At 33.6% G+C, this 17,754-nt stretch overlaps 1 protein-coding gene across 2 annotated transcripts in view; it reads left to right on the plus strand.

The window, feature by feature from the left end:
- Positions 1-237: 237 nt before the first annotated feature.
- LOC148948144 (acetoacetyl-CoA synthetase-like) overlaps positions 238-17,754 on the plus strand; it is an 89,164-nt gene continuing 71,647 nt past the window's right edge. For both annotated transcript variants that reach the window (XM_089095706.1, XM_089095704.1), the window contains exons 1-4: positions 238-293; positions 3,966-4,085; positions 8,557-8,787; positions 16,781-16,989. In XM_089095706.1, coding sequence (XP_088951832.1) covers positions 3,980-4,085; positions 8,557-8,787; positions 16,781-16,989 — 546 coding nt within the window. In that variant the 5' untranslated portion in view covers positions 238-293; positions 3,966-3,979. The remainder of the gene's footprint in view (positions 294-3,965; positions 4,086-8,556; positions 8,788-16,780; positions 16,990-17,754) is intronic.

Genomic DNA, 17,754 nt, shown 5'->3' on the forward strand with positions numbered 1-17,754 from the left:
CAAGTAAATATATATAATTGTGAATGTGTTCTGGATTTTATGTGCTTTTTTGGTATATTTTTTGGTTCTGAAAAAATAATCGTTGATGCATGTTTTGTATTAATTTTTCCCAAACTATCGGCAAGTCTGGGCAGTTTCTGGCTCTTTTACAAATAGCCTAAATTTGGCATAAGAATTAATTGCGGCGCACTATTAATGTGTTACTATTGTAAGTTGCGCATTTTCAAAATACATACTGCGTGCACTGCCTATTTCTTATTTCATTTAACGCCAAAACTGTGTTTCAGTAACCGGTAACTATTTTCGCAAATGCTGCCCAGTAGATAATATTGGGCCTATGTATTTAGCTCAATTTCAACTAGGTCTAAGCCTAGAATTAGGGCTTTTGAGAAGGAAACATGTTAAGAAAATAGCCTAGTTCTTACTTGTAGAATTTACTTGCAGAAAAAGTGTAGTTAGGTCTAACACCTTTTGGTAAAATTCTAGGTAAAATTCTACTTTAGCTACTTTTGGCTATCTTGGAATGGGGTTAGGATAGGAAAATTAAACTTTCAGGGATGGGTCTACAGGCTAAAATATGTCCTGGGAAGGTATTTTGGAGTACCTACCTCCACTCCTTCCCCCTCTAGAGGGTCCTGAAATTTACTTACATGACAGGTAGACAATTGGAATTTTGACAAAACAACATTTTACCTTAATTTTCAGTTATCAGTTTCTTTATCTCTGGCTTTAATTCTGAAAATGCAATTCCTGTTGTTTGAGTAGAATTTTAAGCCATATCAATGTTTTATTTTCTCAAAAATTAGGAAATGTATTTGCATATCTTTAAAACCTAATAAATTGGGATTGAGCAAAGTTATGAAGCTGAAAACAATTTTGTTGTACATCATTTAAGCCAAAGATCTAGCTTATTTTGCAAGGTTTCACTATTAGGCCTATTGGAGTTTTTCTGCTGCCCAATTGTTACCTAACAATGTTAGCTAAAAAAAATTTGTTTGGAAAGCAGAGACAGAATTGATAGTTAACAGAAATAGTTAGCTCACAATTCACCAAAACATGATATTGGGCAGGAAATTTAAAGAAAAATTCTGACCAAGATAGTGTTGCTGTGAGTTTGTCTCAACTTGATAATACCTGACACCTAAGCTTTGAAATTCAAGTAATAGAATATTTCAAAGTGTTCATATCTTATAGAAAAAAAATATAACTATTAATGCCAGCAACTGAAACAAAGGCACAGAACATTTTATTGATTGGCAAAGTACATTTAAATTTAGGCAAAAATTAAGACATCAGTGCTCAAGATTTCCAGTAGCAATAATACCTTTTAATAATACCCTTTAATAAAAAAGAGTAAAAACCATCTTCTTAAAAATAAAATTGAAATGGTAATTCTTTCTTTCTAAAAAAAAAGCTGTTCTAATCTTGATTTTATCCAGAATGCATGAAAGCTCTAGCATTAGACCTTTAGGTGAAAACCTTTTGTTTGGCTAATACTTAAGTTTAAAATGTAAGGGCTATAGTCAAGCCCTTCCCTCCCTCTCAATCAGATTGTATGTGTTGTATTGTTTTTCAGTTTGCTATCTGTATTTCTATACTCCACTTCTACTTGTATGCTTTAGAGGTTATAAATAAATTATAAAAACTTTTTTTCTAGATCTTGAAAATAACTTGAAAATAAATTAATTCCTCTTGAAAATAACTTGAAAAGGTTTGAGCCTTTTAGCAGGCTTAGCAGGCATAGCAGGCTTAGCAGGCTTACGTTTTATTTAGCTTGATAGCTATTTTTCATATCTCTTTGGGTAGATGGCATTGGCATGGGGAAAACACCAGTGTGTAACTGTTTAGTGCATTTACATAAATTATCCCATGTATGGAGGATGTGGATCAACCTAGTAAAAAATATAATTTGATTACAAGTGAAATTGTTATATTTTTGGTCATATCAAATTGCTATGACTACATGGCAATTTTGTTGTTTTCCTTGTTTTTTCAACAGAAGAATTGATTTTTTTTTTCAATAAGATTACCAGAAAAGATATAACTAAAAGGGGATAGAAAGAAAAATAAGAAACAGTAGCAGTTTTTGATTCTCTATCAATATTGTAAACATAAAAAGTACCCGTCCTGCTTATTTTTGAATATTTTGCTTTAAATTCCCCAACAATTTCCTTCAACAAGTATTTGATTTGTCAGAGAAATCCTTTAACAATGTAAGCAAACAATTTTAAGTTGTACAGCAGAAAAACAATTTCTGGGGAAAATGTTAGCTAACAGTTTTCTGTTTGACAGCAGAAAAACTTTATAACACACAGATTTTAAAGGTCATCAAAGGTCAAGACTCTCTAGAGGAGAAGAAGTTGAGGTAGGTACTTGAAAATACTGTCCCAGGACATACTTTAGTTTGTAGACCCATCCCTGAAAATTTCATTTTGCTAACCTAACCCCTTTCCAAGATAGCCAATGGTAGCTAAAGTGGAATTTTACCCATCTTTTTTAAGGCCCTTCCACTATACTTTATGCCCCCTTCCTAATATGCAAATATAGATAGCCCAAGTTATAAACTTCACCTGAATTTTGTCATTCATAATTCTTGTTTCAACCCATGTAGTATACCTGTAAATTAAATTAATTTGGACAAAATCAAGAAATAGGAAATATATACTCTGAGTTATATATTTGCACATTATTGGGGGAGGGGGCAGGGTAAATATAGTAGAAGTGTCTTAAGATGTGTTAACTACAATTTTTCAGCATATTATGTAGTAAGAATGTTTTCTTAACTTGTTTCCTTCTCAATAGCCACAATTCTAGGCTTATACTGCTTACCATAGCCTACTCTTCTAAGATTTTTTAGAGAATACATCAGAAGGAAATTATATAAAATTATGAAAACACTAAAATTTGAGAACACTAAAATACTTACTTATATTGTTGCTAAAAGCACTTTGCTTACTTGACCCCACCCCCTTCCTAATGATAAACTATATAGCCTGAGGTCTGTGATGCCAATTCCAAATTTCCTTGTAAACTGGCTGTTAGTTTTTTGTTGTAGTGAATATTTTTCTATACAGTTTGACAAGTTTTTTAATTCTCAGGGCTGCTGATAAACTATGGTTGTTGTTTGTTTGTTAGGCTATAAAAATTTCTCTCTCTCTGTAAAAATACATATTCTCCATGAGTTTTCATACCTTATATTGCAGCTAGGGCCAATCTAAGGATTACTCCTTGTAGAGCTCCAGAATGATGACTAGTTAATTGTTTCATGTTGCTTGTTTGCTGCTGAAGTAGTTTTAAAAAAAGAGTCACATATGAAAAATTCGTAGAGAGTTAGGGGAGGGGGGGATAAGGTACAGTGAAGTGCTATAAGGAATGATGTTAGAAAATATTTGAGAATTTTATGCAGTAGTTTTCAGAAGCTTATAGTGTTTATGTCTGAGGAGGTTAACCCCTACATTAGTGCCTTTGAAAATTTACAACTTTGATATTTTAATTGCAATTTAATAATTTTTAGCTGCCCAAAACAAGATGTTGTCAGTGTACTTGGATAAAAGAGAGAAACAGTTCTATGACCTGTTTGAATGTGAAGATATTGCTCATCCAGGCTAGATTATCTAGGCTATTACAAGCATAGGCTGCTTGACTTTTTCAATTTTTTCTCCCTTATATCCAGGAAAACAGAGCAATGTCTTTATCATTGCTGGAGTCAAAATAATACAAAATAGTTCCTTTTTTTCTCCCAAGTCTTCCCTTTGGTTTGATCAATTATATTATAGAAAATGTTTCTTCAAATTTATTTCTAAGAGTAAATAATGTATAGAAAAACTTGTGTTACATAGCTTATAGAAACATCAGTTTGGTAGACAATATTTCAAGGTGAAAATTATTTACTTCAGCTCTGTAGTCTAAGTGATAAGTTGGCTGTGTGAAATCATCATAACATACTAACATTTATTTTCTTTTAGCTATAAGAAAGAGTATGACTATGCAAGTCAACAGAGAAGATGAAAGACAATCAGCAGCAGATGGACCTTCAAGATTCATTAAGTTTGTTCAAGATAGATATAAACATTTGGAGATTCCAAGTATGTTCAAAAACAAAGTTGGTCTCTAAAAAATGTCAATGACATCTAATGTTACAAACATACTAAGGATTTTAGGATTTCTGTATTTTTTATTGTAATTTTACGAATGGCAGAGCTGCTGCCTCTAGGGCTTTTTTTATTTTTAATTTAAATAACTTTCCACAACACAAATTTTTCAAAGAAAAGTAAAAAGCTCCATTTACCAAAATATGAGAAAAAATAAAGTCAAATAATCTTCCAAGCATTAAACTATTACAAATCACTATCAATAAATAAATGAAACTCAAAACAAACAGAAATTGGAATAGATTGCCAAGTCAAACTCAAAACAAGCAAAAATTAACATGAGTAGGGTTGGTAACCCCTATGCCTTCTGTAGACCAGAACACAATTTGCAATTTACTGTTAAAAAACAAACAAACAAGTGACCATAGATTGTCAGTTAAATTGACATATATTGACATTTCTTTGTCAAAGTTTGGTAATACTTCATTTATGAAAGTAATAAAGGTGAAAAAATTTCAAACAGATTTTGTTCTCAGTTTTGATTTGATTGTTTTCAGATCTAAAAATTTTTATTAGATATGTTTTGGGAATTGATGGGCATGGGGAGGGGGGCTTGTTTCCCACCAATCACTTTTGAATAATAAAAAGGGCACTAGCCCTTTCAATTTCCAATCAAATGAGCCTTTTTCAAAGCTTCTACAACAAAAATGACCATCTCAAAATTTCTATTACATTATGGGAAAATATAAGGTTTTGAGGGGTAGGGATTATCTACCCTCAGATAACTCTGAATCTTAAAAACGGCACTAGAACTTATGATTGCCAATCCAAAGAGCCTCCTCCAAAATTTATGCAATCACCCTTTCTATATATATTTTATATGTCCCCAGGGCATAACTTACCTTGTCCTGAGGGCTGTGGGGAGGTAGTCATCCTTCAAGATATAATTTCCAGTCCTTTCAATTACTTTGAACAAAATGGCTTTCTTAAAATTTTGATTGGATGTGTTTTGGGAAATGGTGAGCAAGAGAATGGGGTTTTTCCCTCCAATCACTTTCTACTAATAAAAAGGACACTAGCCCCTTCAATTTCCAATCAAATGAGCTGTTTTCGAAGTTTCTACAACAACAGATGACAATCTCAAAATTTCTATCAGATGCATTTTGGGAAAATACAAAATTTGATGAGGGTTATCCACCCTCCAATCACGCTGAGTCTTAAAAAGGGCACTAGAACTTTGGATAACGAATCCAATGAGCCCCCTCCAAAGTGTATATGATCATCCTTTATATATATACTTTATATGCCCCCAGGGCATAACTTATAACTCTTGGCCTGAGGGCAGTTGGGGAGGGGTTTGCCCTCCTCAAAGACATAATTTCCAGACCTTTCAATTATGTTGAACAAAATTGCTATTTCAAAATTTCTATTGGATGTGTTTGGGAAAGGAGGGGGGTTAGTTGCCCTCCAATCACTTTCAACTATGAAAAAGAGCACTAGCCCTTTCAATGTCCTATTGAATGAGCTCTTTTTGAAGTTTCTACAGCAACAAATTGCAGAAAACACACAAAAAAGATAAATATGACAAACATTTCTATCTTTCTATTTCCAATCAAATGAGCTGTCTTGGAAGTTCTAGTGGCAATCTTGAAAATTGCACTAGAGCTTCTGATTTTCAATCAAATGAGCCCATTCCGGAGTTTTTACGATCATCCTTACTATATAACTTATATGCTCCCAGGGCATAACTTCCTCATCCTCAAAGACATAATTTCCAGACCTTTCAAATACGTTGAACAAAATGGCTATCTCAATCTTTTGATTGGATGAGTTTGAGGAAATGGTGGGCGTGGGAGGGGGGTTAGTTGCTCTCCAATCACTCTTGACTATTAAAAAGGGCACAAGCCACTCCAATTTCCAATTGAATGAGCTCTTTTCGGTGTTTCTAAGACAACAAATGGCCATCTCAATTTTTTTTTTCAGATGCATTTTGGGAAAATCTGAGGCGTTGGGGGCATTATAACAAAATGAGCCCATTCTGGAGTTTTTACAATCATCCTTTCTATATATATACCTTATATGCCCCCAGGGCATAACTTATAACCCTGAGGGCTATTGGGGGGTTTTCATCCTAAAAGACATAATTTCCGAAACTTTCAATTATGTTAACAAAGAAATATCCACCCTCTGATCACTTTGAGTCTTAAAATGGGCACCAGAACTTCTGATTGCCAATCCCATGAGCACCCTCTCCAAAGTTTATACAATCATCCTTTCTATATATACCTTTTATGCCCCAGGGCATAACTTACCATCATTGCCCTGAGGGCTCTGGGGGAGGGGGTATTTCATCTTCAAATAAATAATTTCCAGACCTTTCAATTACATTGAACAAAATTGCTATCTAAAAATTTGGATTGGATAGGTTTGGGGAAATGGAAAGCATGGGAGGGAGATTAGCTGCCGTCCAATCACTTTTGACTGTTAAAAAGGGTCCTTTCACTAGTCCTTTCAATTTCCAATTGAATGAGCTCTTTTCGAAGTTTCTACGACAACAAATGGCCATCTCAAAACTCTCATCACATGCATTTAGGGAAAATATACGGTGTGGGGGGGGGGTATCCACCCTCTGATCACTCTGAATAATAAAAAGGGCACTGGAACATCTGATTTTCAATCAAATGAGCCCATTTCGAAAGTTTTTACGATCATCCTTTCTACACATACCTTATATGCCCCCAGGGCATAACTTATAACACTGAGGGCTGTTAGGGGTTGTCATCCTCAAAGGCATAATTTCCGGACCTTTCAATTACGTTGAACAAAATGGCTTTTTCAAAATGTTGATTGTGTTTGGGAAATGATGGGTGTGGGAAGGGGGTTAGTTGTCCACCAATCACTTTTGACTATTAAAAAGGGCACTAATATTTTCTATTTTCGATCAAATGAGCTCTTTTTGAATTTTCTGTGACAACAAATGGCCATCTCAAGATTTCTGTCAGTTGCATTTTGGGAAAAAACAAGGTGTTTGTGTGTCTGGGGGGTATCCACTGTTTGATCAATCTGAATCTCAAAAAAGCCGCTAAAACTTCTGATTATCAATCCAATGAGCCCCCTCCAAAGTTTATACAATCATCGTTTCTATAGAAACCTTTAATGGCCCCATGGCATAACTTACAACCCTCGCCCCTGAGGGTTGTGGGGGGGTTGTCATCCTCAAAGACATAATTTCCGGATCTTTCAACTATGTTGAACACAATGGCTATCTCAAAATTTTGATTGAATGTGTTTGTGGAAATGGTGGGCGTGGGAAGGGGGGTTAGTCGCCCTCCAATCACTTTCGACTTACTTAGGCAGCGAACCAATTAATAGGCAGCGAATTACCCATGACTTAAGATCTTGGGTAGTTCTGTCATGTGTGAGTTGTTAGTACTCTTTAACTGCTATTAAAGCATTAAGATCTCACTTTTGTTCAGTTTGCATTTTTGTCAACAGTTTGATTGTTTTAGAAAGTACTTTCAATCAAAGAGTACAATAAACTGATATATGGGGTGGCTGAATTTGGTCTTTATGAAAAAAATAACGGCATCTCATGTTATCTAGGAAAATCCCAAAGATTTCCATGCTTCTTTTAAAATTTACCTCCACCAAGTGCAAAACTACTGCCCATGTTACTCTTTTATTCTCTCCCCTTTATTTTCAATCTGCTGGGCAATGCTGTTCAGTATATGGTGTTACAACTGATGTGTGTGCCCTCAAGTCGGTCTAAAAAAAGAATACCATTTAACGTTATCTACCAAAATCCCAAAGCTATCTTGTTTTTTGTTTTTTTTTCTATGTAATAATATTTTGCAGATGGTGCTAATTTGAGGAACTTCCTGGGAGGGAGGCTTTGAATAGATTGGGATGGAGGAGGAGCTTGCATAGATGTCTTGGCTTAAGGTGGTTTGATGTTGTGGTAAGATGTCAGTAGTAGTAGTAGTAGCTAATTTAGTATAATGGATATTAAAGCCTACCATAGACAACAAAATAAAAACATTTTTACCCTTGAACTCATTTTAAGTCTATTCATACCTGAAAACTGTAATTTTCCAAGATTCTTTTGGTTGTTTAGAAATTACGAATGCAGCTCTTGGAACATTATCAGATTTTTTCAAGTCTTGCCATGCTGAATCCTGGAAGTAAATAAGCAAAACTATTTAGCTAAATTTGATGATACATGGTTGTATTGTTTTCTGACCCTGACAATGCTCTTCATAGGTCAAGAAAACAATTTAATGTTTTTCATATACGAATTTTTGAATTCAATTTTACATTGTCCCCCCCCCCAAAAAAAAAACATAGCATTGTCAAAATTAACAAATGCACCTTATGTTCGTTCTAGTTTTTAATGATTGCTGTTGCGCATAATATATTCTTTGATTATTTTTTTTTGCAGTATCTAAAATTTGACGTTTTTTTCCAGTTTCCTATGATGATTTTCATAAATGGACCTTACAGAATATAGAGCTGCACTGGTCTGCAGTTGTGGACTATTGTCATATTATACTGAAAGACCAATTCAAAAAAGTAGTGGAACATGACAGAATGGGTACCCCACCTCCTAAATGGTTTGAAGGATCAAAATTAAACTACGCAGAAAATATATTCAAACACATTGGCGAAGAAGATAATAGGATGGCGTTGATTTGTACTGGTCAGTTTTCCTTTTTAAAAATATATATCCCCCATTGGTGTGCTGCATGTGTACCTTGTATTGCTGTTTCCAAATTTAGAGTGTATATCTCACACTTATTTGATTAAAGTTTCCCTAGGGGCCTCTATCTATTATTTGCATCCACAGTGATGGTAAGCTAAGGGGACCCGCTGGGATTTGGACAAAACATATTTCAGTACTCAAATGACTACTTTCCAGTAGTCAACTGCTATTCCACCCTTTTAGTTAAACTGCCAGTCAACTGCTAGTCTACCCTGCTAATCAAACTGCCAGTCAACTTCTATTCAAACCTGCTAGTCAAACTGCCAGTCAACTGCTGTTCTACCCTGCTAGTCAAACTGCTAGTCAACTGCTAGTCTACCCTGCTAGTCAAACTGCTAGTCAACTTCTAGTCTACCCTGCTAGTCAAACTACTAGTCAACTGCTAGTCTACCCTCCTAGTTAAACTGATAGTCAACTGCTAGTCAAACTGCTAGTCTACCCTGCTAGTCAAACTGCTAGTCAAACTGCTAGTCTACCCTGCTAGTCAAACTGCTAGTCAACTGCTAGTCAAACTACTAGTCAACTGCTAGTCAAACTGCTAGTCAAATGCTAGTCTACCCTGCTAGTCAAACTGCTAGTCTACTGCTAGTCAAACTACTATGCTAGTCAAACTGCTAGTCAACTGCTAGTCAAACTGCTAGTCTATAGAAAGTTTTTAGTGACATTAAAATAGTGGTAAACAAACTTAAATTATAATTTCTTTATATACTTTCATTCCCCAAGATGTATTAACTTCCAAACTTATATAGGGACAAACTGTGTTTTTAGATTTTTCCTCGTGAAAATACCCAAAATGGTATTCTTCAAAAACTAGGAAAGGGGACAATTACAAATATTTCAAGTTCTGGAGAGATTGTGTTTAGAAAAAGAATTGGGTAATTGAATGACCCGCAAACTTAAATTTATGCTTTTTGCCTTGGAGAGCAGTTATTGGAGTTAAAAAGGGCTGTAGTTGACGTTTTTATTGGTAGAGTTTCATGGTCACAAAACTTAATTCAGTACTAGGCTATTTAAAGTACCAGTTTAAATTTACCCCCTAGATACGGCCTTGCACATCATAATTTTTGCCGATTTTTTCCCTCGCATTTTTTTTTTTTTTTTTTTTTTTTTTTTTTTTTTTTTTTTTTTTATTTAGAGCCCGCTTTAGTCAGAAAGTGCATAGTGCATAGACTGATTTTTAGAAGTTCAAAGTGCATAGACTGAAAAAATTCAATCCCTGATTTTTACTAATTTTTAAAGATATATGAATGAGTAAGTTTCTACCCACCAATTCAAACAGTTCTATTTAATTAAGTGTTACAAAATTCTGTGTGGGTGGAAGGACAGGACACCAAAAAGCGAAGTGGAGGATTCTTAATAGTTAACTCTATTCATACCCCCCCCCCTAATTTCAAACATTGTTGAGTAGCTGAATTTTTTTTTTCAGTTGTTCATGCATTGTGGATGTGTTTTTCTTTTACTTGTCATTATTATGTCAATACTCCAATGCCGTATTTCCATAAGTTTTTGAAAAATAAATATAGTATGTTATGCTATAAATTATATGAGAACGTAGCATAAGAGTGAAATGAAAATATTGTCGAGTTAATGTGCTGGCAAAATATGAAGTAATATCTAACCCCATAGACGTAATTATTATAGTTGACATTGCTGAGCTAAAACATGTTAATATTAAGCAGATAAAAAGTTAAAAAAAGAATAGAAAGATCTGTGTTGCCATAAAACATAATTGTAAATTAAATATGGCGCACCAAAAAAGGTACTTTTATATATATATATAAAAAATGTTCCCCATCTTAAACGGCAGCGAATGCAAGCCATGATACTTCTTAAACGCTATATATTTTTGCACTTAGGCCTACTGAATTTTTAAAAGTACCAAGGACAGTGAAAATAATATCCAATCGTTTGAATTTGCAGACTATTTAAAGTACCAAGGACATCAAAATAAAGATTAGTGTGCCTACTGGATACATTTTAGGTCTAATCGTACCTGAAAACTGTGATTTTCTAAGATTTTTCTTTTTTGTTTCAAAATTATGAGGTTTTTATGGCAGTATCACATCTTCGTCAGTGTTGCCATAGCTATTTAAATTTAGAAACTAATTATTATAGTTATATTATAGTTATATTTATTATAGTTCTAATATAAAAACTATTAACTATCGACGTAACTTAACGGAACGGGAAGTTAAAAGTCTTTTAATTAGACCGTTCAAGGTCAACTGAATCGCGTTGCCGATGGGACAAAGTAACGGGGAACTTTGTCAAGCTTGAGATTGCCCCTAACCCTTGATTTCCGTCGGTAAAACAGAGGTGACCTCATTCAGGGGGAAGATTACGTACTTATTGTATTTGACATATCGTAATATTTTTCATTGCTCTTTAACTCCATTGCAATGAGGTAAGTTCGCACAATGAAGTGACCAGATAGTCTGAGTGTATGGACCCCAGCTTGAAAGGCTGCACTAAAAATGGGACAATAAGAGATAGACACATCCTCTCTAAAATTACGATGCCTGAGAACGTACCAATTGTTGAAGCGACTATGTTTTGATGATAAGCATTTTATAAGATTGAAAATGTCCAAAACGAGCACTTAGAATAATAAATGGCGAAGGGAAGGTTCCATATCATTATCTACTAGGTATGTTCAAGGTTACCACGTTGGCCGAGAGAAGGAACCTCCTGTGCCTTCGTTTCGGTACCAAGATCCTGGTTTCCCGATTACGTTCCATCATCCCCGAACCCTACCTTCCCGTCCGAAACAGACCATCCCGTATAAAATCCCAAAAAGTCCCCAAACTGACTCCCATTCCCGCTAAACATGAAAAATATTGCAAGAGTTCTGTTAAAGCCAAGAAAAATAGACGTTAATTTTATTGTTAACTATTATTTTTTCTTTTTGACTTTTTAACTAAGTTTTGACTCACCTTATTTATGTATTTTGTACAGTGGTACATATTTGATGTGAAGGTCAATATATATATATATATATATATATATATATATATATATACACAAACACACACTCAAAAACTAAAAAACAAAACACCAACAACAACAAAAAAACAAAAAAACAACAACAAAAAAAAAAAAAAAAACAAAACAAAACAAAAACAAAAACAAAAACAGACAAACACACAAACTATATATATATATATATATATATATATATATATATATATATATATATATATATATATATATATATATATATATATATATATATATATATATATATATATATATATATATATATATATATATATATATATATATATATATATATATATATATATATATATATATATATATATATATATATTATTTCAAATAATAATAAATTAGTTTTTAAATTATATAATAAAACGGATGATTTTAATTTTGAAGTAATTAATTTTCCATTTCTTGAAAGTAATATACATTCAAATATTACTTATTCAGCTTATTATTCCCAATTATTTAGGTATGCAAAAATATGCAGTAATTATACAGATTTTAAAAATAGATGTAAAAAGCTGAGCGAAAAACTGATCTTAAGAGGTTTTCTGCCAAAAAAATTAGTTGGCAATTCAAAAAATTTAGTTTCATGTATCATGAACTTTTAAGTAAATGTACAAAAAATTATAAAGAAATACTGAATGATATTTTAATATAATTTCTCTTGCGCTTTTCATTTTTGGAAGTTTGAGTTTGTACTGGGTTTCAAACAAGCTTGAGGATCTTTAAATTGGTATAAGATACAATAAAAGATACATCTGGACATGTCTTCATTTGTTCCAGAATGGTCTCTTTCAGTGACCTCTGGGATTTTATTATGGAAACATTGAAACACGTTTTGTATGTAATTTTTAATAGCTTGACTAGTATGCATGTATTTCACAAGTTTGACCTGACATAGGGTTACCATATAGATCTTATGGTAGAGGCTCCACCGTGCCGGGTAAAGAATGTAAAGCCTCGAAACCCGTTAAGGCAGGTGGTATTTCTTCTGATGAGCCCTAAATGGAAGGTTCTACTTGGAAATATTTTTCTAGATTTAAGGTGCTTTTGCTACAACGACTTACAACGACTTTACAACGATCAATTTACAACGACTTACATTTATTGATGACAACTTTGCATGGATTTGGACTTTTCTATTTGGTTGACGGTTCGGGTATACAGTTTGGTCCTAGGTAGTTGGATAGATGGGTAAGGTAAAAGCCTCGTTGAAGTGCACATTTGTCTCAATTGCTGGATTAGGACGACAATTTTTTTTTTTTTTTTTTTTTTTTTTTTTTTTTTTTTTTTTTTTTTTTGCCAAGTAATTAAACATAATAAACATAATTTACCAACCTCTTAAACATAATATATATATATATATATATATAATATATATATATATATATATATATATATATATATATATATATATATATATATATATATATATATATATATATATATATATATATATATATATATATATATATATATATATATATATATATATATATATATATATATATATATATATATATATATATATATATATATATATATATATATATATATATATATATATATATATATATATATATATATATATAATATATATATATATATATATATATATATATATATATATATATATATATATATGCTAGTGCCATTTGTGACGTAAAATTCAAATTCGGCAAGCATACTGTGATATGTTTAAATAAAATTCTAAAATTCTAAAAAGATATGCTTAAATTAAATTCTACTCTAAAAAGAGGATTATTCTTAGTGTTGTTACCAGTACCTGTTGACAAGCGAAGAAAAAGGGCAAGGAATAAGAAAAAGCCTATTTAGTCGGCTGGGACAAAAGAAGACACGTTTTGCTGAGGTTGTGTAGCGATGGAAAAATTGGTATTTGTGGCGATGAAGAATTTTGGCTGTTTATACTAAGTATGGTACTAAATATTGAACGTGTTAAAGGCAATATTACGCCCAAAGGTCGTGAACTTACACCTTGTAACTTCCCGATAGCACCGCTTATAGGGCTAAAGATTTTGTCAACTAGGCTAGGGCCGCCCTCGATTAATGGGGGGAAATAGAAAATGTAGACATATAAACGTCGCCTCTTTTTTCTCGAGCTATCTGGAGATCAGATTCCCCTGGGAGCGTTACCTTGGAGACATGCGAACTAATTACCTATTATTAGACTAGATCCAGACATATAAGATGAAATAAACACAGATAAAAAAGCAATAGGTTTATTGTAACTTACTTATTTAGGTGAACAGCAGTGGGTCACTCCAAATGACAATAATGGTGACCGAGATACAACTTGAAAGAATTTAAGACTTCTATCTGAATGGTCCTGCTTCTACATTACGAATCTTTTCAAAAGGCATTTTTACCCCACTATCAAACGTAGCTCTTCAGTCCTGCGCTGTAAGAACTGGCTCACAATTGGCCCGAGTGGCCCCAAGGATGCGAACCTTTCGTCCAATAATTTCTTTTAAATTTTTCTGAAGATTCAAGCGTTCACACGGTTCTTGCCATTTAAACTTCCTTAGAAATATTGAGCGTAGAATTTTTTTTGTTACTAATTATCTTAGCAAAATTTTAACGGCTAGAGTCGTTGTTTGACTGAAGCTAGAATTCAAATTATATTTTTGCTGATTAAGAATTTAGACTATTGGTAGCGGTATTTGAACTCAATTATTGGACGTTTAATTTCTGCCTGAATAATATTTATAAGGAAAGAATCTTGTATTTTAAATATATCGCATTTTGCTCCCGGTACAGTTGCAAAACTTACCACCAATCAAGGTGATAAGCAAACGTAGAAAAGGATTGAAAAAAAAGACAAAGAGTGCATTATTGATACACTGTACAACAAATTCTTGAGTGAGTTTGATTTTTGTCCAAAATGTTTTTCTATGAGACAGGAAGAGAACTCAATCAGGGTCAGAGTATAATACAAAAATGCCACATGGGTAAAGGGGGTGGTAAATGGTACTGGGGTACCTGGTCCTAGCATCAGGAATTGCAACTCCCAAGGAGTATTCTCGCATAAGAGACTTTGTTGTGATGTGCCAGAAAGACTAGTTGACCTTAATGGGCCCCGCACCGGGTTCCAAGTGGGGTAAAAAATAAGTATAACCAGGTCTTATGACAGGGAAAGTTTGCAATATACTCTCTTAATCATTGGCGTAGACATGGTTGAAGAAATAAAGAAGCAAAATTTCCGACTACTAATTGGTCTGAGGCGACACATGCTGCTTGAATCTATTTATAATAGGAGGCCATAACCATCCAGCACAAAGGAAGGTACAACCTTGACCCTTACAATACATGACGAGCCGGTGTCTTCATCACAACTGTAAGCTTATCCAATGCAACCAAATGAGGCAAAAACATTAGATTGCTGGCAGATGAACTGGCATCATTGCCAGGGTACTTCATATAATCTTTTGCGGTTGCTAACAAAGAGGCAAACGTTTATAGTGTTGGTGTAGGAGTCTTGAAGTTTTGCAAGTTAAAGGATGGAGATAAAATTATTTCAGTTGGACATGTGTATTACGTACATCTTGTCTGTGGCTGTGTCTCCAGGGAATAGTGATAAGTAGTACCAACTTTGCATGCTTATATATATACTCTCCTAATTCAGCACCATAATGGAAGACGAAGAATAAAAAAGGAATATATCATGAAGAAAATAGAATATTTCGATTTCCAAAATCTTTTTACGTTATAAGTTATGAAGGTAACACGAAAATATAGCACAAAACAATGAACTTAAATCATTACAATGCGAAATCAAAAAGTCTGACACAAAATTATGAACAACTACGCCCTCTTTGGTCGCAACGATATTTGATAATTTTAGAGATGGATTATCTATCAGTTTTTTATTGCCAGGCTCCAAAGAATTACCAGAATTTCAAAATGCTTACAGGCTAACAGACATGTTCTATATTTATTTCAAGACAGATATACATGTTTAAAAATTTGTTCACTTGCTTGTTTGATATCATGACAAGCCATTCTTTCTTCTTTTTTCCTCGAAACTTGACATTTTTTACTGTCTTACCCGCACAAGCAATGATGACGATTAGCTGTATTCAAATCTTTTATAACTGATATTCGTTAACATAACTGGCATGTACTCCAAGGGGTATCTGCCTCCCTAAACCTCTGACTGATAACTTGAAATTCCTTATAAATTTCTTTTGAACAAACTAATTTCTTACTAAGTAAGTAACTAAATATATAATCGTAAAAGGGCACAGCCAATAAATTTGACCCCCTCCCCCCCCCCGAAATAAAACACCCTTCAATATTTACCTGAATGACCATGGAGATTTTCGGAAATTTTGGCATAAAATGCACTTTTTGAGGCCCCTGACTAATCTCAAGAGCTATGTCGAATAAAATGAAGAATCGAAGTATTTTTTTTTGTTTGGGGAAGGGATCAACCCTAAAAAAAAAGTAATGTATTGGCTACAGTTTTGGAAGAGGTCCTTTGGACCGATGTTGCAGGGGGATTCCCCCCGTTCCCTTTCTTGTGTGAAGGTAAGATAGTTAACAATCTTAGCTGGTCTCCGACCTTTTATTTATGCCTTAAATGTTGCTCTATGTTTTACATGTCTGCTCAATTACAATTTAATCTATTTAATCAGAGCTCAATTAAAGTCATTGAGCTCTTTAATCTTTAATCCAAATGACTCTTTAATCTCTTTCTAGAGATCATATGTACAAAGTTTGTGTTTGCGTGTATTTCATTGTCAGTAAATTGCGTGTTTCCCCGCAAAATATTATATGATAGAATTCTTGGGTTACCTCTAGGGGGGGGGGGCTAACTCCCCTCCTCCGTCTGTAGTTAGGTTCTTTAAGTGCAATTTCTAATTAGTCTCCTTCGAATTAAGTGCGAAAAATTGCATATTTGTTTCAGGGGAAGCCCAGATAGTTAAAGAAATATCGTATGGTGGACTCAAGAGTCAAGCTTTCAGTTTTGCTAAGTGCTTCACAAAGATGGGTCTTCGCAAAGGGGACGTTGTTGCTGGTTATCTGCCAAACAATGATTTGGCAGTTACAGCAATGCTTGGTGCAGCTATTATTGGATGTTGCTGGACCTCTGCTTCACCCGATTTCGGTGTCCAGGTAAATCGAATCAATCATGATATCATGAATTGTTGTTTGTTCATCTTAAAAAGAGATAAAGAGAAATGAAGCTTAGGAAAGTTAAATAATGTACTATTTGCAGTAATTTTGACAGTAATGCACTATTTTCCAATAGGTCGGTGTATTCAACCCCCCTCTCCTCCCTACTGATTGTAACGCAATTGAGGGTTTGCGTCACACACAGGAGTTCTAGATTTGATTTACATACTCATAAAATATTTGAAAATCTACATTCCATGCACTGTGACATAATTCTTTCTTGTTCTGATTTAGGATGAATTTAAATTTTCTCTGCAATTTAAGTTTAAAGGATAAAGGTAAAAAATGAGACAATATTATATTTTTAAAATGAAAACAAAATTAAAATCCATATTTTGGATCATTTCAAGGACCTTTTTCTAATACAATACATAAACTAGAAAAGAGGAAAAACAAAATGAAGTAACAAAAAAGATCATAAAAAATAAAGAAACCCAAAGTGTAGGAAAGTATTGTGTCAGGTTTCACCCATTTTTTGGAAAAGGAGGAAGGGATTTAGGAAATCTTTAGAAAAATTTTTGAGTCAGGAGATTTTGGCATAAAATGCACTTTTTGAGGCCCTGGGCTAGTCATGATAAAGCAAGCTCGTTTACACCAGAGGGTGCGGCCGCTATATCACATCAAGAACTATGCTGAAAAAAAACTACTAATTTTATCTTAAGTGTAGACAGATCTGATTTTTAGAGAAGAATCGAGTTTTTTGTG

The sequence above is a fragment of the Artemia sp. Qi Xiang Cuo genome, chromosome 10 (assembly GCF_049724085.1).
Source record: "Artemia sp. Qi Xiang Cuo chromosome 10, ASM4972408v1, whole genome shotgun sequence".
In the NCBI taxonomy this organism is placed as follows: domain Eukaryota; kingdom Metazoa; phylum Arthropoda; class Branchiopoda; order Anostraca; family Artemiidae; genus Artemia; species Artemia sp. Qi Xiang Cuo.